General features: G+C 38.5%; 1 protein-coding gene across 2 annotated transcripts in view; it reads left to right on the top strand.

Moving 5' to 3' along the window:
* The window catches only part of ITPR2 (inositol 1,4,5-trisphosphate receptor type 2), a 491,082-nt gene that overhangs the window by 28,743 nt on the left and 434,755 nt on the right, over positions 1-27,584 (top strand). For both annotated transcript variants that reach the window (XM_047741839.1, XM_047741840.1), the window contains exon 2: positions 6,173-6,243. In XM_047741839.1, coding sequence (XP_047597795.1) covers positions 6,173-6,243 — 71 coding nt within the window. The remainder of the gene's footprint in view (positions 1-6,172; positions 6,244-27,584) is intronic.

The raw sequence follows: 27,584 nt of genomic DNA, 5'->3' as shown, positions 1-27,584 counted from the left end.
AGCCACCCAGGGGCCCAAAACCACATGTTTCAAATGGCAAACGAAAGTGAAATTAATTCTTCTTGTCACTAGAGACAGGCAAAACAGGAATATAGCGATGAGTGAATTTGGTATGTTGCATCTGTTTTGCATTTATAAAGTAGAACACTTTTTGGCAGAAAGTTTTAACAGTGTTTATTTCCCTCTTTATGGGATTTGAATTGTTCATGGTTTGGTAGGGATATGTTTGAGAGACCTATCAGTTATAAGGTATGAAATTGGACATCTGAAGAATTTTCTGTTTAGTTACTCTGAATTATGAGAAAAATTACTAGGCATCTAAACAAGAATCTATAGGTTTGAGATTGGTTCCTTACTTGGGCAATTTGAGTCCTGTAAGTACAAAATGTCCATACTACTAAATGGCAAGATCTTAAGAACTTTTTTTTTTTTTTTTTTTTTTTTTTTTTTACTTATTTGACAGAGAGAGACACAGCAAGAGAGGGAATACAAGCAGAGGGAGTGAGAGAAGGAGAAGTAGGCTTACCGGGGCTCAATGCTGGGCTCGATTGGGAGCTTGATCCCAGAACCCTGGGATCATGCCCTGAGCCGAAGGCAGACACTTAATGACAGCCAGCCAGGCGCCCCAAGATCTTAAGATCTTTTGACACTATGTTCTAAGACAATGGTGAGTGAACAGAACAAAATCACATATTCATACTTTGCTTGGAGTGATAAAATAATACATCAACTTAAAACCACCGATACTAAACAGTTAAACATTCACTCTACACTGAAAATATTATAAATGTCAGAGTTTGCTATTGAGGAATGATACCACAGGCCAGCTCTAATTATAAAATAGGAGAAATGAAAAAAAAAATACAGAAAGAGAAGGAACTTGGGAGATCACAACTATCCCATTTAAGAAATAAGGCACAGAGAGGTTAAAGGACCAGTGTAGGCACAGCTGATTTTGTAGTGGCAGACCAAGAATTAAAACTTAGGGTTTTTTTTTCCTTCTGTTCTAGTGCTGCTTCTAAATGAAGGTGAAAGAGGGAGGTGAATATGTGCCAGGGTTGTGGGGGCTGTAGGGTGGCAGGTGGTGCGGATGTGTGGGGAGGAGGGATAGTTTAGGTAAGATGCCAGAGGGTTGCAGAATTTATGAGAAATTTTATATGGCCAACAAAGTGAACCCAGATTTGGGGATAAAGTTATTTGTGGTCAAGTTCTGGAAGAACTTTGAGGGCAATTCCTTTCTCCTCCTCCTCCTCTTCCTCCTCCTCCTCTTTCTCCTCCTCCACCGCCTTCTTCTTTTTTTGAAGTTTTTCCTTATTTATTTGTTAGAGCGAGAGTGAGAGAGTGAGTAAACACAAACAGGGGGAAGAGCAAGCAGGGGGAGAAGCTGGCTCTCCACCGAGCAAGGAGCCTGATGTGGAACTAAAATCATGACCTGAGCATTCCATCCTGCTTATGAACCTAGCTACAATTCTAACCCCCTTTCTTAGTACACCTTTTTGGTAATATCCACGGTGGATTCCACACTTTTTCTTTCCCCCTAAATTCATTTCGTTTAAATGTGCTTCAGAGTCATTTCATTAGAAGTGAACTATATCTCTTAATGGTATGAGGATCCAGGAACACACAGTGGGGAAATAGCAGGAAAATAGTATACTTATTTTATAAAGTATTCACACTGGAAATAGTTTCTTTTGTGGTTTCTGAGGGAAAAAGTTACAATTGTTAGCTCTAAAAAAATAAAAGTTATTTTATCAGCAAAATTGGGTTTATCTGGGGATAACAGAGAATTGCAATTTGGGTCAGGCAAGCAGTGGCAAAACCATAGGCAAGTCCAACAAACAAAGGGGAGAACCATTGTTTTATGGAGAAGGAGGAAGAAGTTGGGAGGGGTTGTTTTGAATGAAAGTCTATTGGAGAAAAGCACGAGTCCAGGTTTATGATAATTTCTTAATGGCTGAGTTTCAAGGGTGGTTGATTTCTTATAGGAGATGCAGTGTGTACAACTTTTCTTGTTGGGTCCTGTAATTAATGATTATTTCTTTTGATGGTTTTTTTTTTTTGTTGGGGTCTATAATTGACAATTCTTTATGTAATTGACCTCGAGTGCTATGGTTTCCCCTTCTAGTCTCCTCACTCTGTTTTTGTAAGATTTCCCTTTATTCACATGACTAACATATTTTACCTACTATGTGACATTTTCTTTACATTTGGGGGAATAATAAGGGACTGGAGATCATAGGATAATTTGCTTTCTTTTGGAAATCTTTAAAAAATCTGATAGCCATGTATTTTTATACACCAATTTGTTTATATTCCATGCATATTTCTAAAATGCTGCTATTTAGTTTTGCCCCTTCAATATAAATGGAATTATATAGCAGTTACTAGTTTGGGACGTGCTTCTTTTAAGCTCAACTTTATGTCTTTGAGATTTTTTCATTGGGTTGAAAGGGGCTATATGAGTTACAGTTATTTAAAACAGGCTATCTTGGTCTTGTTCAGGATTTGATATTTTTGATAATTTTCTGAAACACATCTGGATGGGAAATGTTTCCCACCCTTCCTTGTATCTACATTTAGGCAACTGTTTGTTGGTTCCAGTTATTTTTACTGTTTATTTGACTTACCAAAAATAACATTATTGACCAATTCAGCGATTCAAAAAGTCACCCATTCACTCAATAATTATTTAGTATCTTCCATTTTGAGGCCTAATGCTTAAAGTTGGGCGTGTTATGGTGAACAAAACAGAAATGGTCTGACTCTCTTGGAACTTATAATTCATAGCATTAGAGACTTATGTTTGAAAATTATGATGGAACGTGATAAGTTTTATTGATAGAGGATAGCCTAGAGTACAATGAGAATGCAGAATAGGTATTCCTGATCCATTTAAGGAAGGAGAGGGATTTTAAAAAGATTTATCTATTTATTTGAGAGAGAGAGAGAGAGAGAGAGAGAGAGAGCAGGAGGGGCAGAAGGAGTGGGAGAGAGAATCTTTCATGATTCTCAGGAGATAATCTCCCCAGAGAGCATGGAGCCCCACCTGGGGCTCAATCTCATGACCCTGAGATCATGACCAGAATCAAAAACAAGAGTTTTGGAGAGATTTTTTAAAAATACAGATTCTTGGTGAAGAGTCCCTTGTGGAGGAGCCATTGGAGGGTATATCTGGACTCATGCAGAGAGTCTAGAATTGTATTTAAGGGGGAGGTTGACACTTGAGGTGTATGAAAGGACATTGAGCTCCTTGATAAATATCGTTATGAAAAATAATTGGAGAGAAATCATCTTATTCATCCCAGAAAAAGAAAACTTAGTTTACATAGTTCCAGAGGAAAGAACTGGGACTGAAAAGGGAAAGTTATTTGGGAAGCAAGTCTCATTTTTTTTTTTTTTAAAGATTTTATTTATTTATTTGTCAGAGAGAGAGAGGGAGAGAGAGCGAGCACAGGCAGACAGAGTGGCAGGCAGAGGCAGAGGGAGAAGCAGGCTCGCCGCTGAGCAAGGAGTCCGATGTGGGACTCGATTCCAGGACTCTGGGATCATGACCTGAGCCGAAGGCAGCTGCTTAACCAACTGAGCCACCCAGCCGTCCCAGCAAGTCTCATTTTATTCACTGACTCATTTATTCATGTAATAGATATTTAATACCTACTATAACTCATTCTCAAAGTTGCCAAAGATATAATAGTAAACAAGATGGATTCAGTTCCTGACTTCATGAAGCTGCAATTTATTGAAAGATTCAGACAATTAAGCAAGCAGTTTAATGAAAATGTGATAAGTATAGTAAAGGTAAACACTATTTCCCCTCCATATAAAACACCTCTCTGATATTAATACTCTCAGAAAGATGGTAAATGATGAATACTCTGACCTTGGAGGTACTCACGAAGAGGCTATGGGGGTAATGAAGAAGTAGCACCAATAAATACCATCAAAATCCTATTTAACTTTTAACATCAATGATTGTCTATGTCTTTGTAACAGACTCACACTCCTTACTTTTCCCCCCCTTCCTGTCCCCATCTTTCCCTTTCTTCCATTCTCATTTGCAATTATTTAAGTCTTCATGATGGAATGATTTTGTGATTTTCACAGATGTTTGTGTATAATGAATAGGACTAATTCTTAGAACTGAAGTCATTCTTAGGTATTATGTTTTAATCTGAGCTATCATGTAATTGAGGATAGGCACAAGTATGTAAATGCACTGTGATCTGACATGTAGCTTCAATTTTACCCCTTCCTCTTGATGATTAACCCCTGCAGGTAGGGACTCTTAGTAGGCATTATAGCATGATTCTGTATTTCTGGAGGAATGGGTAGGCACAAAGAATGAGTAGAATGTCAATGCTGCTTTTCATATAATTTTCTAAAAAGATTATCGTTTTTGAGCATTTTTGATCATTATATTTTGAATTCTTAACATGTTTTAATTAATTAGAAAAGCTGCCTTTTAATTCATAGCTTTTAAGAAAAATTAAATATTATGTTGTGACATTCTCAGGACTCTCTGAGCCTTTCACATTCAGTGTTCTAGGCTGAAGCTGGATATTGTGGAGGTTTGGGTTTACTTTCTCTTGACCCAATGTGACTTCCTGTTTCTAAGAAAAACAGTTTTAAAGACTTTTAAAAGGAATATCTTGCATGCTTGGCAACTCTTGTAAAACCACATGTTAGTAAACCAGTGTGAATGAAGTATATATAAAAAAAAATCAAAGAACCATATTGCTTGACCAAGTTAACATTTTGTTTTGTAGAAATTGGACGCCATAGAAAAATTTGGTGATTTAGGAAGTGTCTGCTTTGGGTAACCAGATAAATCAGGAACCAGAAGTTTCATTTTGATTTAGTTTGTCATCCTAATTCAAGGGGACATTTGATCACAAATTGGGCTTTACTCAGTGCTGAGTTGACGCATGATACTATTGATGATACTAGTGATCTTGGTTTTATGTTTTTGTTTGTTTGTGTTTTGATTTGTTGCAACTTGGGCACCTCCTTTCAAATGAATTCACAAATTTAGAACTAATTGACATGCTTCTTACAATATCCTGGAAAAAAATCCAGTTACTCCTGCCACTTACTCAGTGAAGAAAATGAATGTTAGTGAATAAGCTTTGGTAGTTAGATAATTCTCTTTGAATGGGAGGTTCATGTCTCCTGGCTCTCAGGTCAGAGATTCAGCTCTTCTCTTGATATTGTCCTAGAAATTAGCTTCTAATGAATATTTTAATAAGAATTAAATATGTTTCTATAACTATAAGGGTGATTTGCTCGTTTGATTAGTATTCATTGAGTACCTAGTGTATGTCAGACATTATTCTAGAAGCAGACCGTATGGTAAAGAATAAGTCAGGCAAGGTCCTTGATTTTTATTTAGCTATTAAAGACTTATTTAAAGACTTACTATGTGCCAGAAACTGTACTAGGTTCTTTAGAGATATTAAATCATGTAATTGTCCTAGCAATGCTATGAGGTAGGTATCTTTATTCTACAGGTGTAAAGAAGGAGGCTCAAAGTTACATAGCTAAGAAGCAGCTGACCCAGGGTTCGAATGAGGGATGAGAGCTCATTACCACTCACTTTACGGTCCCTGTATGATCTTCTGAGCTCACACATTCCTTGTTAAAAAACAAACAAACGAACAAACAAGCAACCCCCCCCTCCCCCGCCAAACACACACACATAGAAAAAAAAAAAAGGAAAATCAAAACTATGTAATCTGACCACTGTTAATATTTTGGTGTCTGTGTTCCATTCCTTATATGTGTATGTGTAGAGGGTGTGTGTGTGTGTGTGTGTATGTGTGTGTGTGATATCTTATTGGTTTGCTACCAGTTATTTTCATAAACATATTATAAATATTCTGCAGGCCAGTACATTTTAAAAATAGACTTAAATAGTTTTACAGTATTCCGTCATTTGTTTATATCACGATTGGTTACCGGTTTCCTTCCACTTAGCAAAAATTTTCAGTTTCATAAATGCTGCTTCAATTAGTATCTTTATGACAAAATCTTATTACAAATTTATGATTGTTAAAAAGTTTCTTAGTGAAAAATGGTATTCATACTCTGAGTAAGTATGTATACAGTAGCCACATGTGGTCTGTGCTTTCTGAACATGACGAGGTTATCAGTATCAATATGCTTTGTCTTCCAGGTTAGTGGATGACAGATGTGTGGTGCACCCAGAAGCGGGAGACCTCACCAATCCTCCCAAGAAATTCAGAGGTAAGAAATACATATCTGTTTTTTTTTTATTATGTGACATAAGGGCCTGAGATTATTTTTGTGTCTTAAAATAAGTCACGTTAAAAGTTTATTGAGTGTCGGGGCGCCTGGGTGGCTCAGTGGGTTAAAGCCTCTGCCTTTGGCTCAGGTCATGATCTCAGGGTCCTGGGATTGAGTCCCACATCGGACTCTCTGCTTAACAGGGAGTCTGCTTCCTCTTCTCTCTCTCTCTCTGCCTGCCCCTCTGCCTACTTGTGATCTCTGTCAAATAAATAAATAAAATCTTAAAAAAAAAACAACTTTATTCAGTGTGAAACTTTCACATGTAAATGTGTCCACTGAAAAGTCTTTCAAAAATTTCTTTGTTGTTTTTCTTCTTTTACACATTGAAGGATTTACAGGGAAAGAGTAGTTTCAATTTTTGTTTTGCTGGATGATAGTCTATCTGTTGAAAGGAAATCTTGATAATGAACTCTGAAAGCCTACTTTCCAAACTAATAAATGCAGCCAAATATTTATTTATATATTCCTGGGGCAATTATGCTGTAAAGATTTGTGTTTCATTATCAGCTCTTTATCTTTGTAAAATCTCCAAGAGGGTGATAGTGATTTGTTTGCTTAGCTTTTAAAATGTCACTTTGGATGACATGTAATAATGAACAATTGTCTTAGAGTTCCTTTCTAAGTATAATGTTAGAGTTAACTTGATAATATCAGCTGAGACATTGGCCATAATAGGAGACAGATTATAATTCAACTGTTAGGAAGTATTAATGGAATCTGCAAAGAAACAAACTAAAACCAGCAATTAAAAGCCTGTTCAAATCAATTTCATAATTTGTTTGTACTTACAATAATAGAAATAATTTTAATTAATTAATTTTTTTTAAGATTTTATTTATTTATTTGACAGACAGAGATCACAAGTAGGCAGAGAGAGGGGGAAGCAGACTCCCTGCTGAGCAGAGAGCCTGATGCGGGGCTCGATCCCAGGACCCTGAGATCATGACCTGAGCCGAAGGCAGAGGCTTTAACCCACTGAGCCACCCAGATGCCCTAATTAATTAATTTTAAAAAGATCCTATTCATTTATTTGATGCAGAGAGAGCATGAGCAGAGGGAGGGAGAGGAAGAAGCAGATTTCCCACTAAGCAGGGAGCCCGATGCGGGGCTCGATCCCAGGACCCTGGGATCACAACCTGAGCCTAAGGCAGATGCTTAACTGACTGAGCCATTCAGGCGTCCCAATAAAAATAATTTTAAAGCAGTATTCACTTTGAACACACGGTGGAAGCATTCCTTCTCATAATGGTGAAAAACAATTTTAATGTGGGATAAAATTCCAGAGAGAGAAAGTAAAAGGGATTCCCCAGGTCCCCAGGCCCAAGTCAGGCTGTGCTACTTCCTACCTTGGGGAAGGGAAGTATTTTTCACATTTGGCAAATGTTTTCCTTGTTTCACTCCCCGTGATGGACACTTTCCCACCCAATTCTCATTATAAGAATATATATATTTCATTTTCTTCATACTCAGAACCTTGTGGAGAGAGTGACAAGCCCAATAAATATTTTTTGCGTTAAATCGGTCAATCTGAATAAGAGCTCCCATTTTTTCCTCCACATGGAGAAATTAACATAAAACCGGTTGTGGGAGAGACACTGGCCATTGGAAGCACTGATGGAACCAGTCACTAGGGACTCTCCCCTTGTTCCCTCAAGGGTCCTCACTGAGGACAGACTTGCCATACAGCCACCAGGAAGGAGAGTCAGCGTTGCAACCGATGAGTAACTTGCGGTGTGGATGGAGCATTAACGATAAAAAGTCAAGTTTCCAAGGCAAATGGGGGCAACAAATCTGTCTCTGTACCAGGAAGAAGCATGGGGTTCAGGTTTTGACTGTGCGGCTCACTGGCTGTGTCATTTTAAGTAGGTCACCTAACCGCTTTGAGCCTCAAAAGGCATTTGTCTTTGGCTGGTGAGAGCAGGGGTGGGTAATAACGAGAACAATGCACGGAGAACCACACAGAGCTCAGTTGAGGCTGGAAACCTCTCCAGAGAATAAATGGGAAGTGTTTTAAATCATGATAGAAATGACAGTTTACTTATCATCGAAAGGCATAATGTATTTCCTTTTAACATATTTGACTCAGCTCTTACGTTGTACTGTCTTCGAGGGCAGGATTCTGCCTTTTCCTTGTTTTCCAGGCATTGACCCATGCTAGACATCCCAAAACTAATCGTTCAATTCTTTCGGATGAGAGACCCAAATGTTCCCTGGGGTCATGGGATAGAACTTGGTTCTTCAGGGCCCCTCCATACCTCACCGCCACGAGGTGGGGCAGTCTTATTCCTCTGTAAGTCAGGGGAGAGGAATCTTTCAAAGACAACCTTCAGGGTGGGTGGCCACCTTTTTTCCTTTTCCTCTTTCCCAGCGAAGCAAATTGTTTTAAAGCATGAAGATCATTGAGGCAGCCCTGTGGTAATACTCTGTGCCCAGAGGTAATTCTATACAGATGCTTGGTGTCATGTTTTCAGTGGGCATTGATTCAAAGTAGGAATCACGCCGATGCTCCAACCCGCCCCTGGAAGGCTGGCTTTTCCTGTGATCTAATACTCTCCGTCATTGTCCCTGCTAGGTTGCTCTGATTTTTCTACCTCTAGTTTAAGACTGAACCATTTTTCTTACTTCCTTCATCATCAGAGAAGGAGGGTCCCCTTTTTTAAAACTGTGGATTGAGGGTTTCCTTTTATCTTTTTTGTTTTTTACCCCAAGATTAAGTATTTTTTTATTAATTATTTTTATTAACATATAATGTATTATTTGCCCCAGGGGTACAGGTCTGTAAATCGTCAGGCTTACACACTTCACAGCACTCACCTTGGCACATACCCTCCCCAATGTCCATTGTCCATAACCCAACCACCCTCTCCATATGTTTTCCTTTTATCTTAAAGCTCTGGCTCTTCTGTCATGATTCTTGGAACCCTGTCGTGGCAGAGTCCCAGTGGATAATGCCCTGCGGTGGGCTTGCCTTGGTCTTCAGACTGCTCAGCAGCCAGAAGTGTGCCTTCTTGTCCCAGATGCCTTGTCTTTTCACATAGATTTCATAGTTCTTGCATTTCACCATTCTCTGCCTGCATGTATTCCCCCTGTACCCTCTGGTTTTAAAAGTCATTGTTCTTTTCATGGACTGGCCTCCCAGCATCGCCACCCCTGCATTTCCAGACTCCTCAGCCAAGTTTCCAGAGCACCCTCCCTCATTGTTACTTTTTAGATAAGGTGAAGAAACAATAGTGTATCACGGTACTGCTATACCTCAGTTCCTCTGGCCTCAGCCATACAAATGATAGTCTCAAATTAATTTGGAAAGAGTTTTGTTTTTCATAGTCTGTTGTTTGTCCGAGCGAATCCTACAATTTTAGAGCTGCTAGACAGTTCAAAGTTAATCTAGTGCAACTCCTCTAGTTTTTGGAATGAGGAACCAGAGCTCCAAAAGGGTTAAAATGATTCTCTCCAATACCCAAAGTTATACAGTGAAATATTCTTTTGATTATGTCACATTGCCTCCCGTAGACAGAGGAAACCAAGTTTTAACAACAACTTCCCAAGGGCTATTTAAAACCTGATTGACAGCCATTTTTCAGTAGAAACCACACAATCAGACTAATATTAACCAATGGGCAGTGGCTTTCTCTTGCCAGTGCAAAATTCCTCTCCTGGTCAAAGACTATCTATTTTCTTTAAAGATAACCCTTAAACTTTGGAATAAATTCTGACATACAGAGGAGTTGTAAAACTACTGTAGAGGGTTCCTCTTCACCCAGTTGCCTCTTCTGTCAGCCTCGTCCATAGCCATGGTGTATTTGTCAAAACTAAGAAGTTACCTTCTGTATATTACTATTGGCTAAGTTCCAGACTTCCTCTGGATTTCACCAGTTTTTTGACTCTTCTCCCTTCCTCGTTCCTGATCCCATCTGGGACCCCTTGGGGCATTTAGTCATCCTGCTTCTTAGTCTAATCTGGTCTCTGACATTTTCTCAGTCTTTCCTTGTGTTTCATGACCTTGAAAGCTTTGAAGAATGTTGGCAAGGTATTTTGTAGAATCTCCCTCATTTGGGATCTGCCTGATTTTTTTTTTTTAAAGATTTTATTTATTTATTTGACAGAGAGATCACAAGCAGGCAGAGAGGCACTGCCTGATGTTTTTATCATGATTAGGCTGCGGTTAAGTTTTTGAGATGAATACTACTGAGGGGGGCGCCTGGGTGGCTCAGTTGGTCAAGCATCTGCCTTCAGCTCAGGTCATGATTGCAGGGTCCTGGGATCGAGCCCCGCAGTGGGCTCCCTGCTCACTGGGGAATCTGCTTCTCCCTCTGTCTCTTGCCATTTGTGCTCTCTTTCTCTCTCTCTCTTTCTGTCAAATAAATAAATAAGATCTTAAAAAAACAAAAACAAAACAAAACAAAAAAAACAAAGAATACCACAGAGGTTCACTGCCCTTCTCTTTGCAAACATATCAGGGACACATAATATCAACATGTTTTATCACTGGTCTTATTATAAAAAAAAGATTTTATTTATTTATTTGACAGAGATCACAAGTAGGCAGAGAGACAGGCAGAGAGAGAGGGGGAAGCAGGCTCTCTGCTGAGCAGAAAGCCTGATTCGGCGCTCAATCCCAGGACCCTGGGATCATGACCTGAGCTGAAGGCAGAGGCTTTAACCCACTGAGCCACCCAGGAACCCCCAGAGCTGTTTGTTTTTAACTACTCTGCCGTATTATGTGTTGAATTATCCTCTCCTATAAGTTTTACTCAGTGGTTCTGTACACTCACATAGATTAAATCTAATCCCACTTCCACACAAGTCCTTTAAAGTATTTGTTTAGAACGATCGCATTTCTGCACATCTTTCCTTCTATAGGCTTACTTTTTAAAATGTCTTTCACTTGTGGCCAGTCACAAATTCTTCATGGTGATTTCTCTAGCTTTCATTACACTGTCTTGTTTGTTTTCTGGTTGGGCTCCTGTTTGTCACTGTAGTTCTTAGAGGTGTGGAAAGAAGAGAACGTATACATCTGGGTGCAGTGTGATGAGAATTTTCCTCTTTTTGGGATCCCATGTTTGTGGCCCAAGAGTCTTGGGCAGGACACTCTCCCTCACCTCCAGCTGTTAGTCAACCCAGACTCCTGATGCTTTTCCTTCGAGTCTCTGAATCCTCATTTTCCTCCTCCTGTGCTATATAATTGGTTCTTTGGAACCAAGTAGAGACTCTGTTACATTTCATTTTATTGGCATTGATTGGCTTATAATTCTAGCCTGCCACTCGCCCTGTCTCTCACTCTAGCTCTCTCTCAGATCTTAACTCTTATCCAAATTATTTATTCAAATTCCCAGCCTTACAACACCTTAAAATTTGTTCAGTTGGTAAAAGGTAGATGTGTGATCCTCTGAATCCATGTTTTATTCCAGTGTTATTGAATATCTCTGAGGAGAAATAGAGTAGGATTGCATTAGTCAGAGTCTCTGCAAATCAGACTTTGGGAGACGTGGTTGGAGGTAGTCCATTTGGGAGGTGATCTCTGGAAGCCCGGATGAAGCAGTGAGGGAGAGTAAGTCTAGGGAAAGAAAAGGCAACAAATTGTTCATTGACGTCCATCACTGTGGCAACTGAAACTCTGTGCTGCTACGGCCCTCTGAGACTCCATCAGGACCATGCCTCAGAATCTCCTGCCCAAGGACAGAAAAGCTGGGGCCAACTTGCATCCTCTGTGGGTTACGGATTGCCCCTACAAGGGTGTTATCACCCTCTTCCACAACACACTTCTGGGCTGCTCCTGATTGTACCTAAGAAGTTCTTCAAGTGAAAGGGAAAGCTTTCAGGGAAAGCTCTCACGAAGAGAAGAGAGATGGGGGAACTGGAGGTTGGAAGCTCTCAGCATGCTGGAAACTGTCCACTGTAGTTGTCAGTGAACTTGGGCCTGAAGACACGTAGTCACATTACTTGTACATTTTCAGAAGCTGCACCTGTTTCTTTACTTGAAAGACCTGCAGTTAGGCTATAAACTGTCTGAGGGTAAAGACTGTGTTAGCCTTGCCTTCTGGGGAGTTACCAAGATCAAGAACAGTGCTTTGCATATTGTTAGTGCTGATTTAATTTTTGTTGAAAGAATGAATAAGTTCTAGAAAAAATTATAATTCTTAAAGGCAATATAATTTCAGGCCTGTTGTCAGATACTCTTTTGGGGGTGGTGTGTGTCTTAACACCACCCAGCATATAACAAAGTTGCTGGCTGATTAGTTGTTTTATAATAAGCAATGTGTAGACCTGTTACTTTGTTATAGTCTTCAATTCTACTCCTCTAGATTTAAGTTCATTGGTGTCAAGGGTGCAGTCTAACATATTAACCTGTAGGGTGAATAGCAGAATATGAAAACTTCTACATGTATTGAGTGAAGTTTATTTAGGTTATAGCATTTTGTGGTTTCCTACAAAGAAGTCTAGAAAATTCCAGTGGATTTCCAAGCCAACAATTACATGATTTATACCTAAAAGTCTTTAAAGTCTCCAGTGGCATGTTACTGCTGCACTGATCCTGTGTATTTGTAGTACGTTGTCATAGTAAGATAAGTCCCTATTATTAAGCTCTTAAGAGGCAATGGAAATTGGATAATAAACTTACTCTTCTCAGTGAGGTTTCAGAGAAGGGCCAAAGGATGAAATGGAAATGGACTGCTTTTCCTCTTTGCTTCTTCTGTTGGATCTGGTCAGGACTGCAAAAGTGCCTGGGCTGTAAGATGCTTCAGTCTTTAATGGAGGAAGTTGCTGTGGTTCTCAACGGTCAGATAGGACTACTTTGCAAGCCTCACGAATTGGATATGTAGGCTAGCACTTGCATAATTAATTATGTATCTAAAATAAATATGGTACACAAACTTTGATTTGTGGCTCTAAGTTGTGAAATTTAGTTCTCTCCCTTAAGAGTAAGAACTAGTGGGCAGAAAGTGAACACTTGTCCTGTGTGCATTTCGTGGCATAAGGAAAACTCTGACACCCCCACTTTCTAATCCTCTCTCCAGGGGCTGATTTTCCTGTGCTGCTAGCTCATTGTAAAAGTCTCTTTTCAGTATTGGGTATGAAGTTAGTTTGTGTCTACATTCCTTGTAAATATTGAATAAATACCCTTTGTAAGAATTTTAATAGCCAAGACTACTCTTTCTGAGAAAGAAAGTTCTAAATGTCAAATTTCTTAACTTTGAGTGGTTATGTCGGCCTTTATCCATGTTACCTTGTTTAATTCTCAATAGCCCCGTTTTACAAATGTGGAAACTACACTTTAGAGAAGTCAAGCAGCATGTTTAAGATTACACAGGTAACTAGGTGGTGAGGCAAATTTGTTCTTCAACATTATCAAGTCTTGGGATACATTTCGTAAGATTTATTCAATATCCATTGTGTGAAATGTAGCATGCGAACTCGTTGGTATGGCTCAAATGAGTCAGAAATGAACACTGCTCTCAAGGAATTTATAATCTAATGAGGGAGATAAGATGTACATATAAACAATTATAGCACAAGGTAGAAGCGATAAAGCCTAAATAAAAAGGTGTGGTGAAGGTATTGTAGGAGGATGGAAATTTTAATTTCGTTTTGAGAGATGAGGAAAGGTTCTTAATAAAGATAGCATTTGACCTGTAGCTTAAAAAATTTGTACCCACAGGGAAGGGAGATCTCGATTTTTCAGGCTGAGGGTGAACCTTTTCATGAAATTAGTTCCTAGGGTAATGGTACGCCAAGCTGAACTGCATCTTCTTTTCAGTGACAGAACGCTTGGCATTCTTTAACTGTAATGCTGAGATGAAAGCACTAAGCCATTTACCTCAATACATTTGGTCTTCTAGGAGATACAAAAGTTAGCCAATGATACTTAAATGTCACCAAGCCTACTCTGCTGCTACCACTGAGGATGTCACGTTTATTTAGTTTTTACTATATGTCAGGTAATGCTTCATGTTCTATTAATCCATGTGATCCTCATGTAACCTTAAGAGGTATGTATTATTATTGAAACATCATTATCTGCATTAATTAGATGACCACCAATGGCTTATATAAGATAGAAGTTATTTCTCTCCCATTTCATAGTTCCTAAGTGAGTGGATCAGAACCATCTTGGCAATTCTACCATCCTCAGCACATGGCTCCCAAAGTTGTTCCAGTAGTCACCACTTCCCAGTCAGTAGAAAGAGGGAGGGGCGCCTGGGTGGTTCAGTTGGTTAAATGTCTGCCTTCAACTTGGGTCGGGATCCCAGCATCCTGGGATCTAGCCCTGTGTCGGGCTCCTGCTCAGTGGGGAGTCTGCTTCTCGCTCTGCCTCTTTCCTTGCTCATTCTCTCTCTCTCTCTCTCTCTCTCTCAAATAATAAAATCTTTAAAAAAAAAGAAAGAAAGAAAGAAAGAAAGAAAGAAAGAAAGAAAGAAAGGGGATAAAAGGAATCCAGGGCAAGTAGATTTTTCTTTCAGGAACATCTGGAACTTCATATATCACTCTTTCTCATATTTCATTGTCACATGGCATATTAGGTAGAAGGGTGGCCCCCAAAAGTTAAGTCCATATCCTAATACCTGGATCCTATGAATGTTATCTTATTAGTAAGGAAGAAAGAATCTTTGCAAATGTGATTACATTAAGAATCTTGAGATGAGATCATTTTGGATTACCCAGGTGGGCTCCATATCCAATGACAAATGACCATGTAAGAGACAGAAGAGGAGAAGACACAGAGACAAGAAGGCCATCAAAGACAGACACAGAGCAAGCAGTTATGTTACCACAGGCCAAAGAATACCTGGGGCCACCAGCAGCTGGAGGAGACAAGAAAGGATGGTTTCCTAGATTCCTCAGAGGGAATATGGCTCTTTTGACACCTTGATTTTGGACTTGTGACCTTCAGAACGATAGAATAGTTTTTGTTGTTTTTAACCACCAACTCTTTAGCCATTTGTTATGGTAGCCACAGGGAACAAACACATATGGCCACATCTTGTTGCAAGGAGCCTGAGGAATGTGGTGGTTAGTGGGCTGACAGCTGACCATTTGCCTATCTAAACTTAGGAGTTCTGTTACTGAAAGGAAGAAGACAATGGATACTGGGGGTGAAGGGTAACATTCTCTGTCACCCCCCATTTTTATAGCTGAGGAAATTGAGATTGGAGAACTTTAGTAACTTGCTCAAGGTTATATAATGAGAAGGAAGCAAAGCTTTGATTGAAATCCAGACCCTTAACTATTAACTGTATTGCTTTTAAGCCCAAGGGGCTTTGGAAGCATGAAGAGGATTATAATTGATTTAGGAATTCGGAAGAATGGAGGTGAGCTGGAGCTGTGGAAGAATGTGCAGTTGTTAACCAGGTGGAAAGGAGCGGGTCGAGAAGAAGCATTTCTGGCTGAGGTGCAGAGGAGTGCAGTGGCATGACCCCTTTGTGTTTGTGGCTTTTAAGAGTGTTTAAAGCTTAGGAGAATGTGGAAGAGTGTCAGAGATGAGCTTGGAGGAGGTCAGATGTCCCATGGCCTTGTATGCCGCATTGAGGCATTGGATACTTATGTTAAGACAGTGGAGGACTATTAAAGAATTTTAAGCTGGTCTGAGACATGATCAGAATTGAAATTTTGAAAGACTGTTCTTTTACATGGAGAGTTTGGAAATACATAATGGGATATCAATGAGGATACTATTAAAAATAGTCGAGAAAATTTGATAATGGACTAAGCTAGTAGCTTTGGATGGTGTGAAGGGGATGTATTTGACCATATTAGGGCTTGGTGACTTATTGTGTGAGGAAGTGGGGTAGGCTGTAGAGGTGAGGGAGAAGCATATGTCCCAGAGTTCTCCCAGGTTCCCGTTCTGGGCAATGTAGTAGATGGTAGTAGTGTGTATTGAGATATGGAATACGAAAGAAACTACTTGATAGTGGAGGGTAATTGTATCAACTCTTCTTTCTTACTATCTGTCAAAACACCTCCAAACTGAGTGACTCACTTAGCATCCATTTGTTTAATTCATGAATCTGTTCTGCTGATTCTTTGGTTCTGAGCTGGCCTGACTGATTTCTGCTGAACTTGCTCAAGTATCTGTGGGTATTTTGCAGCTGGATAGTCTGGGATGGTTTCACTTACATATCTGCCTGTGGATAGGCTGTTGATGGGGGGTGCTGAGCCATGTGTCTCTTACTGCCTGGAAGGCTAGCTCAGTTTCTTCACATAAGGATAGTATGACAACAGCAAAAAGGGCGATCACCAGTGCTCACCACTGTTCAAACCCCTGCTTGTGTCACATTTACTAATGTGACACAAATATGTTCAGATGCAAAGCATGGAGACATTGTCTGTGCCTTTTGATAGGCAGAGCTCCAAAGTCACCAGCAATAAGATGTGCGTACAGGGATGGGAAGAACTTATGGCCTCTTTGCAGTTTACCCCAGTAATGAACTTGGTTCTGGCATCCTTTCTGCCAGAGATGTAGATTTAGAAGATTGCTGGATATATTGACCTGGAGGCTCAGAAATCTAGATGGAAAAATGGAGATTTGAAATTTATTAAAATTTGGATTAAATTTAAGGCTGTGAGAATGAGAAAAAAAGAGTACCCTAATTGGAATCTCCAGGAATATTAACATTTAAGGTGCCAGAAAATAACATCTCAGTATCAAGAGCCACCATGAAGTACCACTACAAAAATGGTTTAAAAAAATATTGAAAATACCAAGTGTTGACAAGGATGCAGATCAACTAGGACTCTCTTACATGGCTCGTGGTATACAAGATGGTACAGCCATTTTGGAAGAGAGTTTGGCAGTTTTTTATTAAGTTAAATATGCACATACTATATGACCCCCAAATTTCACTCTTGGGTATTAACTAAAAGCAGTGAGATATTAAATTCACACAAAAATTTGTACATGAGGGGCGCCTGGGTGGCTCAGTGGTTAAGCCTCTGCCTTCGGCTAGGGTCATGATCTCGGGGTCCTGGGATCGAGTCCCACGTCGGGCTCTCTGCTCAGTGGAGAGCCTGCTTCCTCCTCTCTCTCTCTCTCTCTCTGCCTACTTGTGATCTCTGTCAAATAAATGAATAAAATCTTAAAAAAATTTGTACATGAATGTTTATAGCAAAAACTGGAAACAATCAAAATCTCAACTGGTCAATGGATAACCAATACATGCAGTGGTATATCCACATAATAGAACATTACTCAGTAGTAACGATTGAAGGATTGATATGCCTAGCAACACAAATGAATCCCAAAAGTGTTATCTAAGTGGAAGGAGCCAGTCTCAAAAATCTATGTAATATAAGACTGCGTTAATATACCATTCTGGAAAATGCTGAGGCAGGAGGGATGAATTTAGCCAACTCAAGATAGAGTATCCCTGAGGTGGCTAACATTCTGTTGACCCAGAAGTACTCTTGACTTCACTGAAAAACAAAACAAAATAAAACAAAGTCTCTCCACTCTACACTTGCGTGATTATTTTTTTGCCTCTATGGCTTGCTGTGTGGAGGATGGAGAGAGACCTTATTCATTCAGATCTCTTTGCTTGTCCTTAGTGAGGTCTTCAGATATTTACATGATAACAGTATTAATTTTGGGGAAAAGAATGATCCTTATGTTATCATTTAATCACTTTATTTTAGTCACCTTAAAGGATGTTTGCTCTTTTAAATGATCTGGAGGGTTAGAGGTTTTCCATCTATATAATATTTATTTTTAACATTGTATTAACTATATATTTAACTTTGTATTATTAGGAAAATAACCCAGTTATTTTATTCCTGTGGAATTTCCTATAGAAAGTGCATTTTTTTTATAATGTAGTTTCTAGGAACACATTATGGTAAGAAGCATGAACTGTTTGTAGAACTGAGGCTATAGCTCACTCAAAAACTCTTCAGGGAAGTAAATAGTGGTGATTTTTAAAAAAAAGAGATCTATTTATTTCTTTGAGAGAGGGAGAAGGAGTGTGTGTGTGTGGGGGGGGGTAGGGCAGAGGGAGAGGATCTCAAAAAGAACCCTGCTGAGCACAGAGCCCTACCCAGGGCTCCATATCATGACCCTGAGATCATGACCTGAGCAGAAACCAAGAGTCGGTCCCTCAACCAACTGAGCCATCCAGGTGCCCTAAAAGTAGGGATTTTTAAAACATTTCTATTATCCTGTCTAGTAGGCATATTAAAAGGCATGTTAAAAAGTCAAATCACTTCAGTTTTCTCATGCTCTATAGCATAAACTATGTACATGTCGGAGAATGTCATATGCGTATTTGTTAAGTGGAAGTATAAGTGAATTAAGATTGTACTTCTAATGGTTTCTGGTAGGTGGCCTTTACTTGTTTCACTCTCTTACAAGTATTAAATAAATTAATACAAGTTATATTTTGTTTATGAAAGTCTGTGTATCTCCATGAATCTTACAAATCATTAACTTATTTAAGCTACCATTAAGATAAAAGTTTGATTTGTATGTTATGTATTCAAGTTCAAGTAAACTGCCTTTCCTTTCCAGGTGTTGATTTAGTGAGTGAGCCGTTTAAAGATCTTCTCTGATCAGGTGCCCTTGTTTACATTTTGTGGCTTTCAAAGTAAACACAGCAATTTCAGAATAAAGCAAACAGGTGCTGGCGGGTGGCATTATTTGTTTTACAAATGATTGGAAGTAGTTTGGAAACTTTGTCTTTTAGAGAATAAAGTAGGTAAAAACCTAAGAAAGCAGCCCTCAAAAGTAGAGATCCAACCCCATTTGGCAGTGCGCCACTGACTCACCCTTGTTCTTCCTGAACTTGGTTGCCTTTTTCAACTGGGGACCTCTACAAAGAGAGAGGGATGTCCTGAAAACGAAAGTGGTGGGTCCCCCGGAACTCACCGAGTCTTGGTAATTCTCTAATGTTGATCTACATGACTGGCTGCCGTGTGTGTGCGTGCGTGTTTGTGAATGTGTATGGCCATCTTCCACTGGATGGACTTCGAGGTGGAGAAACTTAAATTTCCATAGGCTCTCAAGGGACATGTGGAACTGGGAGATAATAGGCTTACCTAAGAGCATCCTCTCTTGAAATCATAGGGATGGGGAGGCTAAACCTGGCTTTTTAAACTAGCATTTTCTAAATGCTGGAAGTTTCAGCTCCTGTTTGGAAACAGGAATTTGTCCCTCTGATTCTATTTAGATGTACTTCATGAAGTACAAGTACAGCCAGAGTTGTTGTAGAAAGCGTCCCAGTTATGCCGCGGTCCTTCTGATTGCATCTGCATAGTTAGATACCTCGATGTGGGTCAATATTAGAAGGAATGGAGTTAAACAAAGTTAATTGTGCGTCTCCTGGGTGGCTCAGTCAGTTAAGCATCTGCTTTCACCTCAGATCATGATCCCGGGATCCTGGGATGGAGCCCCACATCGGCCTCCTTGTTCATCTGGGAGCCTGCTTCTCCCTCTGCCTCTGCCTGCCACTCACCCTGCTTGTGCTCTAGCTTATGCAATCTCTCTCTCTCTCTCTCTCTCATAAATAAATAAATAAAATCTTAAGAAAAAACCTCAAAACAGAGTAAATTGTGTGGCCAGGTTAGAAGTTACATTCTGTGATGTTATCATATGAAAGAAAAAAATCTGATACCCATGAAATACCATGTTAAAAAAAAAGTGTGACTGTCCAGAGGGCAAGCATAAAAACAAAGCAAAAAGCACCCAATTGAGCGTAACTAATATTTTGACCTAAGGCATTAACAATGGGGCGCCTGGGTTGCTCAGTCGGTTAAGGGTCTGTTTTCAGCTCAGGTCATGATCCCAGGGTCTTGGCATCAAGGCCTGCATCAGGCTCCCTGCTTGTTGGGAAGCCTGCTTCTCCTTCTCCTTCTCCCACTGCTTGTGTTCCCTCTCTTGCTGTGTCTCTCTCTGTCAAATAAATACAATCTTAAAAAAAAAAAAAGACATTAACAATGGAATTTCTTTAATTCCTATTTCTTTCTCACCTTATTTTTTATTTTTTTTTTTTTTACATATTTCGTCAACATTGCTAGGAAAATGAAAGGCTGGTATTTCCATTAATTGGCTTATGTGTATGTAAGCCAGGAGAACAGGACAGTTCCCTACTTTCATCCTAACACAAGGGATGGGTAACACTGTTCTCGAGGCTTCTTTGGATTTATTGCCTATCTCTTTCTTGCCTTCCTAAGTAAAATTTATTCAACAGCCTGGGATTCAAGATTTCATCACTTAAATAGCCTAGAACTTATAAGTAGCCTAGAAACATTGACTTAGTTGGATAAAACCTTTGGGACTTGGAAACTGATCACTTTTTACAGAGCAAGCAAGGGCAACTGGGAGTACTTATTACACATGCCCTGTGAGCCATGCCATTGTGGTGTATGGCAACCAACCTAGCTGAAGACAATCCCCTTGTGGTTGCCATAGGCCATAAGAGATGGTCAATGCAAAATGTGGATTAGGTAATAGAAGTGGTCGAAGGGCAAAGGGCTTCTTGTGATTCTGTAGCTTGGAGTCCTCAAGACCCTTTTAGGATGCTCTCTAAGATAAAACATTTTCATAATGAGACTAAGACATTATTTGCCTTTTTTTTTTAAAAGATTTTATTTATTTATTTGTCAGACAGAGATCACAAGTAGGCAGAGTGGCAGGCAGAGAGAGAGGAGGAAACGGGCTCCCCGCTGAGAAGAGAGCCCGATGTGGGGCTCGATCCCAAGACCCTGGGATCATGACCTGAGCCGAAGGCAGAGGCTTTAACCCACTGAGCCACCCAGGCGCCCCCATTATTTGCCTTTTTTATTCTCTTTCTTGAGTGGATAGTGGAGCTTTCTGGAGGCAGCATGAAGTGTGGTGGTGTCACCTTTCTATTGTCTAATGAATTATGTGCTTGTGATTTACTGTGCTATAAAGTTCTCAGTTTAATTTGTCATACAGTAAATAAAGTAGAAATGGCCCCAAAAGGAAATATCTTTGGGGTTCTCAATAATTTTTAAGAATGTAAAGAGGTCTTGAGACCAACAAATTTGAGAACTGTTTGCTAAAGGAACAGTCAGGTAGCAAGAGTTAGGAATAAATTTCACTGAGCTATGGGAAAGGGCATGTGTTTAAAGCAGTGGATGGACAGGGAATAGGCAAGAACTGTGGTCTGGAAAAGTAATTAGAAGTCAGGATGCCAACAGGTATACCAAGGAGGCAGAACAAATAGAGGGGACAGGAGAAATATCTATTTTCTGTGTGCTTTTCAAGGTTCAGCGTGGTATCTCTAGTACTATGCCTACAGTAGGATAGGCTTGTGATGAATATTTGTGAAAGATTGAATGTATAAGTATAAAGATTGTAGAACCAAATAAAATTTTGAGAAACATATGAGATGCAGTATTTATCACAGTAATACTTTTAATGGAGGGAATGAATATGCAAGAGGAGGAAAAAGATTTATATGTCATTATGTGTCCTAAGTGGGAATTTAATGTTTTCAAGGTAATATTTAATGACATTAGAAGATGTGAAGTTTAAAAAAGGCTTTATGTGAACTGGATATATTTTATATACAGTTTATATAAATGCATTTCCAGTTACCTAAAATATGATATGCCTGTATAAGTGTGTATTTTGGTAAATGTATATGACTGCTTGTCTTGCAAAATGATAAACCTGGTTAACCTTGGGGCATGAAAAGAGTGTTTTGTTTTTTTCTTTATACTCTTTAGATTTTCCCATTTTTTTCCAGTGGTCATTTATCAGTTTTATATTCAGAAAAACCCATGTTTTTTTACACACACAGACATATACACACTTTTTTTTAGGTTACGAGGTTAAAAAAACCTAGAGTTGTTTTGTATCATGATAGCTTTCTACCTTAGGCTCAGAATTTTTAAATTTTTTCACTGCCTCTGTGAGGCTGGCTTGAATGTCTGGAGGGAGCACAGGCAAGCGAGAATTCCAGGGAGTGCACTGGAAGCCAAATATTGCTGTTATCAGAGAGCTTTAAAGCAAAAGTTTACTTTAAAACCAAATCCAACAATACATGAAAAAAATCATTCATGATTAAGTGGGATTTATTCCCTGGATGCAAGGGTGGTTCAATACTTATAAATCGATCAGTGATACATGACATCAACAAGAGAAAGGATAAAAATCCATATGATCATTTTAATAGATGCAGAAACAATATTTGACATAGTACAACATCCATTCGTGGTAAAAACCCTTAACATAGTAGGTTTAGGGAGAACACACCTCAACTTAATAAAGCCCATATATGAAAAACCCACAGCTAATATCATCCTTAATGGGGAAAAACTGAGAGCCTTTCCCCAAAGATCAGGAACAAGATAAGGATGTCCACTCTCAACCACTTTCATTCAACACAGTAGTGGAAGTCCTAGCAACAGCAATCAAACAAGAAAAAGGAATAAAAGACATCCAAATTGGTAAGGAAGGAGTAAACTTTCACTATTTGCTGATGACATCATACTATATATAGAAAACCTGGAAAACTCCACCAAAAAAAATACTAGAACTGGTAAGATAATTCAGTAAAGTCTTAAGATACAGAATGAATACACAGAAATCCATCGCATTTCTATACACCAATTGTGAAGTAACAGAGAAAGTAAGAGAAAGAAATCCCTTTTATAATTGCACCAAAATTAGTAAAATACCTAGAAATGAACTTAGCCAAAGGTGAAAAGTTTTCTGTACTCTGAAAACTATAAACATTGATGGAAGAAATTGAAGATGACACAAACAAATGGAAAGCTATTGCATGCTCATGGATTGGAAGAACAAATATTGTCAAAGTGTCCATACTACTCAAAGCAGTCTATCAATTTAATGGACTCTCTGTCAAAATACCAACTGTATTTTTCACAGAACTAGAACAAATAATCTTAAAATTTGTATGGACCCACAAAAGATCTTGAATAGCCAAAGCAATCTTGAAAAAGCTGAATGAAACTGAAGGTATAACAATCTCAGATTTCAATTTATACTATAAAGCTATAATAATCAGAACAGTATAGTATTGGCACAAAAATAGACACATCGATCAATGGAACAGAATAGAGAGCCCAGAAACAAACCCATGATTATATGGTCATTTCATCTTCAACAAAGGAGGGAACAATGTGCAACTGGAAAAAGTCTTTTCAACAAATGGTGCTGGAAAAACTGGAAAGCTACATGCAAAAGAATTAAACTGGACTACTATCTCACATGGTACACAAAAATAAACTCAAAATGGATTAAAGACCCAAATGTGAGACCTGAAACCATAGAAATCCTAGAAGAGAGCACAGGCAGTAACTTTTCTAATTTTTCTGGCATCAGCTATAGTAACATTTTTCTAGATTTGTCTCCTGAGGCAAGGGAAACAAAAGCAAAAATAAACTATCGGGACTATGTCAAAATAAGCTTCTGCAAAGCAAAGGAAATGATCAACAAAATTAAAAGACAATCTACCGAATGGGAGAAGATATTTGCAAATGACATATCCAATAAAAATTTAGCATCCAAAATATATAAAGAACTGATACAACTTGACACCAAAAAACCTCAAATAATCCAAGAAAAAAAATAGGCAGAAGACATGAACAGACATTTCTTCAGAGAAGACAGATGGCCACCAGATACATGAAAAGATGCTTAACATCACTTATTATTAGGGAGATGGAGATCAAAACCACAATGAAATATCCTCCCTCACCTATCAGAATGGTTAAAATAAAAAACACAAGAAATAAAAAGTGTTGGTGAGGACGTGGAGAAAAAGGAACCCTCTTTCACTGTTGGTGGGAGTACAAATTGGTGTAGTCATTGTGGAAAACAGTATGAAGGCTCCTCAGAAAATTAAAAATAGAACTACCCTATCATCCAGTAATCACACTACTGGGTATCTACCAAAAAAATTACAAAAACACAAATTCAGAGGGATACTGGCACCCCTATGTTTATTCCAGCATTATTTACAATAGCCAAGATACAGAAGCAACCCATGTGTCCATTGATAGATGAATGGATAAAGAATATGTAGTATATATACATACAATAGAATGTTAGCCATAAAAAAGAACAAAATCTTGCCATTTACCACAACATGGATAGAGCTAGAGAGTATAAATGCTAAGTGAAATAAGTCAGTCAAAGAAAGACTACCATCTGATTTCACTCATTATGGAATTTGAGAAACAAAACAAAATAGCAAAGGAAAAGAGAGAGAGACAAACACAGACTCAGACTCTTAACTATAGAGAAGAAACTACTGATGGTTATGAGAGGGGAGGTGTGTTGGGGGGTGGGGAAATAGGGAATTGGGATTAAAGAGTACACTTACCATGATGAAAAAAACAAAATAAAATGATAAAAAAAGGTGAAAGGACCATACACAAGAACTAACTCAAAGAACATCGTAGAGTTAAATATAAGAGTTAAAACTATTAAACTATTAGAGTCAAACATAGGAGTAAATCTTTGTCACCTTGGGTTATTTCATGATTTCTAAGTTCTGACACCAAAAGCACAAGCCACAACAACAACAACAACAACAACAAGATGATAAACTGGACTTCATCAAATTAAAAACTTTTGTGTTTCAAAGGACAACATCAAGGAAGTATAAAGACAGCTCACAGTCTGGAAGAAAATACTGCATGTCAGGTATCTGGTAAGGGACTTGTATCTAGAATATATAAAAATCTCTTACAACTCAATGGTAAGAAGATAAATAACCCAACTGAAAAATGGGCAAAGAATCTGAATAGATATATCTCCAAAACAAGATATAGAAATGGTTAGTAGTCACATGTAAAGATGTTAAAAATAATTAGTCATCTGGGAAACGCAAATAAAACCCACAACAGATATCAGTTCACAATTGCAAGGATGGCTGTAATCAAATAGGCAGATAATGGCATGTGTTGGTGAGGATGTGGAGATATTGGAACCCTTATACACTGCTGGTGGGGATGTAAAATGGTACCTGATTTTGGAGAAGAATCCAGAAGTTCCTCAGAAAGCTGAAATAGAGTTACTGGGGACCCAGCAAATCCATCCCTAGGTATACACCCAAGAGAAATGAAAACATATCCACCCAAAAACTTGCACAAAGATGTTCATAGCAGCATTATTTATAATAGCCCAAAGTGGAAACAACCCAAGGGCCCACCAACTGATGAATGGGTAAACACAACATGATATATCCCTTCAGTAAAACAGTTTAGCCATAAGAAGCCATTTATTTAGCCATAAAAACCAATGAAGTACTATAACATGGATAAACTTTGAAAACATTATGCTAAATGAAACTAGTCAGTCACAAAAGATATTGTAGGATCCCCTTTATGTGAAATGTCTAGAATAGGTAAATATGTAGAGACAGAAAGTAGATCAGTGATTGCCTAGGGATGGGGAAAAGGACATGGGGTTGATGGTGTTGAGTACAAGGTTTCTTTTTGAGGTAATGAAAATATTCTTAAATTTGTTTATGGGATTGTTAGCACAACCCTATAAATACACCCAAACCACTGAACTGTCCACTTTAAAGGAATGAATTTAATGGTAAGTAAACTGTATCTGAATAAAACTCTTATAAAAGTAGAAGGTATGGAGCTAACATGTGATAAAATGTTAAAACTCACAAATAGTTACCCAGTTGAAACAATTTGGTGTACCATTGTGTCTGTCCAGTCAGCCAAAATATGTAAAAATTATAAGCTTTAAGAAGGGCTATGTAAAGAGAGAGAGAACGAGAGAGAGTGGGGCTTTGTGGAACTAATCACTACAGTAGAGGAGAATCTATAAATTGGCATAGACTTTCTGGAAAGCTATTAGATGAATCAGACATACCTTATAAGGCTTTGGCTGAGGGAGGAAAATATAAAATAACTAGCAAGCAAAGAATTCTGATCCTAAATGTTAAATAATAAAGTTCCATCTCTGCCTGCTCATGAGTTCATGTTCAATGATGAACTTGCTCATAAGATGTATTACTAACTCATAAAATGTATAATTAACATAGTTTGTGGAGTCAATACAGTATGGGGGAAATTTGAGGACAATTTTGGTGTGTGTCCCATAGAAAATACTGGCTATTTTGTTGGTTTTTCGCACAAAAGTTTTGGGTATTGCTGAAGTTCCGCTTACACAAAGAAGGGTTCTAAGTTTAGTCGGTTTTTCCTTGTGGTCTGATCTGACAAGATATTTAGATGGAAAGGCCTGATAATCTTGGTCAAAACCTCTGTTCCAGTTGGGTTTTAGAGTAGTCCAGAAGAGGCCAAAGAATTTGCAGAAAGAAATTTAAAACCGTGTTCCTCATTATAGCTAAAAAGGGAAAACAATAAAAATATTCAACAACTTAGGGGTGGGTTAGTAAACCATGAAGTATCAATGCCTTTAAAAAGAACCATGTACTTTTCTAATACACGTTCATGGGTATGTATACATTTCCCCTACTTAAGGAAGAGCTTCACAAAGGGAGAAACTATAACTGTCTTGTTCATTTTTCATCCCCAGCAAGTATAGTGTTTGGCACATACTAGGTAAACTCAGTTACTGACTAATAAATAAGTCTGGAACATTTTATTTTTTGTTAACAGTTTTTCCATATATTTGAAGTATTTCATCATTAAAAATTAAAAAAAAAAAACAACCAATGTACCTACCATTATTTTTACTATATATAACATTTTGTTTTTAATTCATTGTTTGATGTTTTGAAATATTTTCCTTTAAATTTGTTAGGCTATCTAAGTAAAAAAAAAAAAAAATTGTTAGTACAATGAGAAAAATAAGACCAGAACATACTTTTTGTCATTGTAGAATACTAGGATCTACTATTTGGTGCAGACACTTCAGTCAGTGTCCCACAATTGACAGCCCAGAGCCCATGATCAGTTTTCTGCTTTTTGGTGGAAGGGCAGGTTTAGGGTGTTAGAATTTTTCTTTTTTCCTTTTTTTTTTTTTTTTAAAGAGAGGGAGAGAGGAGAGAATCTTAAGTCAACCCCATGCCCAGCATGGAGCCCAGTCTCACAACCCTGAGATCAAGATCTGAACTGAAATCAAATGTGGGATTCTCAACCCACTGAGCCACCCAGGTGCCCCGGGCATTAGGATCATTTTACAATTGAAACAAAAAGCCTGAGGAGTAGGAAAGCAAGAAGGCGAAGGTAAATACTCCTCTTGCTTGATAATTATCACTTGTTGGAGGAGTAGAAAGGGAAGAGGAAAGACACGAGTTGCCAATATTAGACCAACATCAGCTTTCTCCTGTTTGTCTCCTCCCTGCAGCTGTCCTTGTCACACTTTGGGCTCT

This window comes from Lutra lutra, chromosome 8 (genome assembly GCF_902655055.1).
Source record: "Lutra lutra chromosome 8, mLutLut1.2, whole genome shotgun sequence".
NCBI lineage: Eukaryota > Metazoa > Chordata > Mammalia > Carnivora > Mustelidae > Lutra > Lutra lutra.
This window is presented reverse-complemented; position numbering and strand designations above follow the sequence as displayed.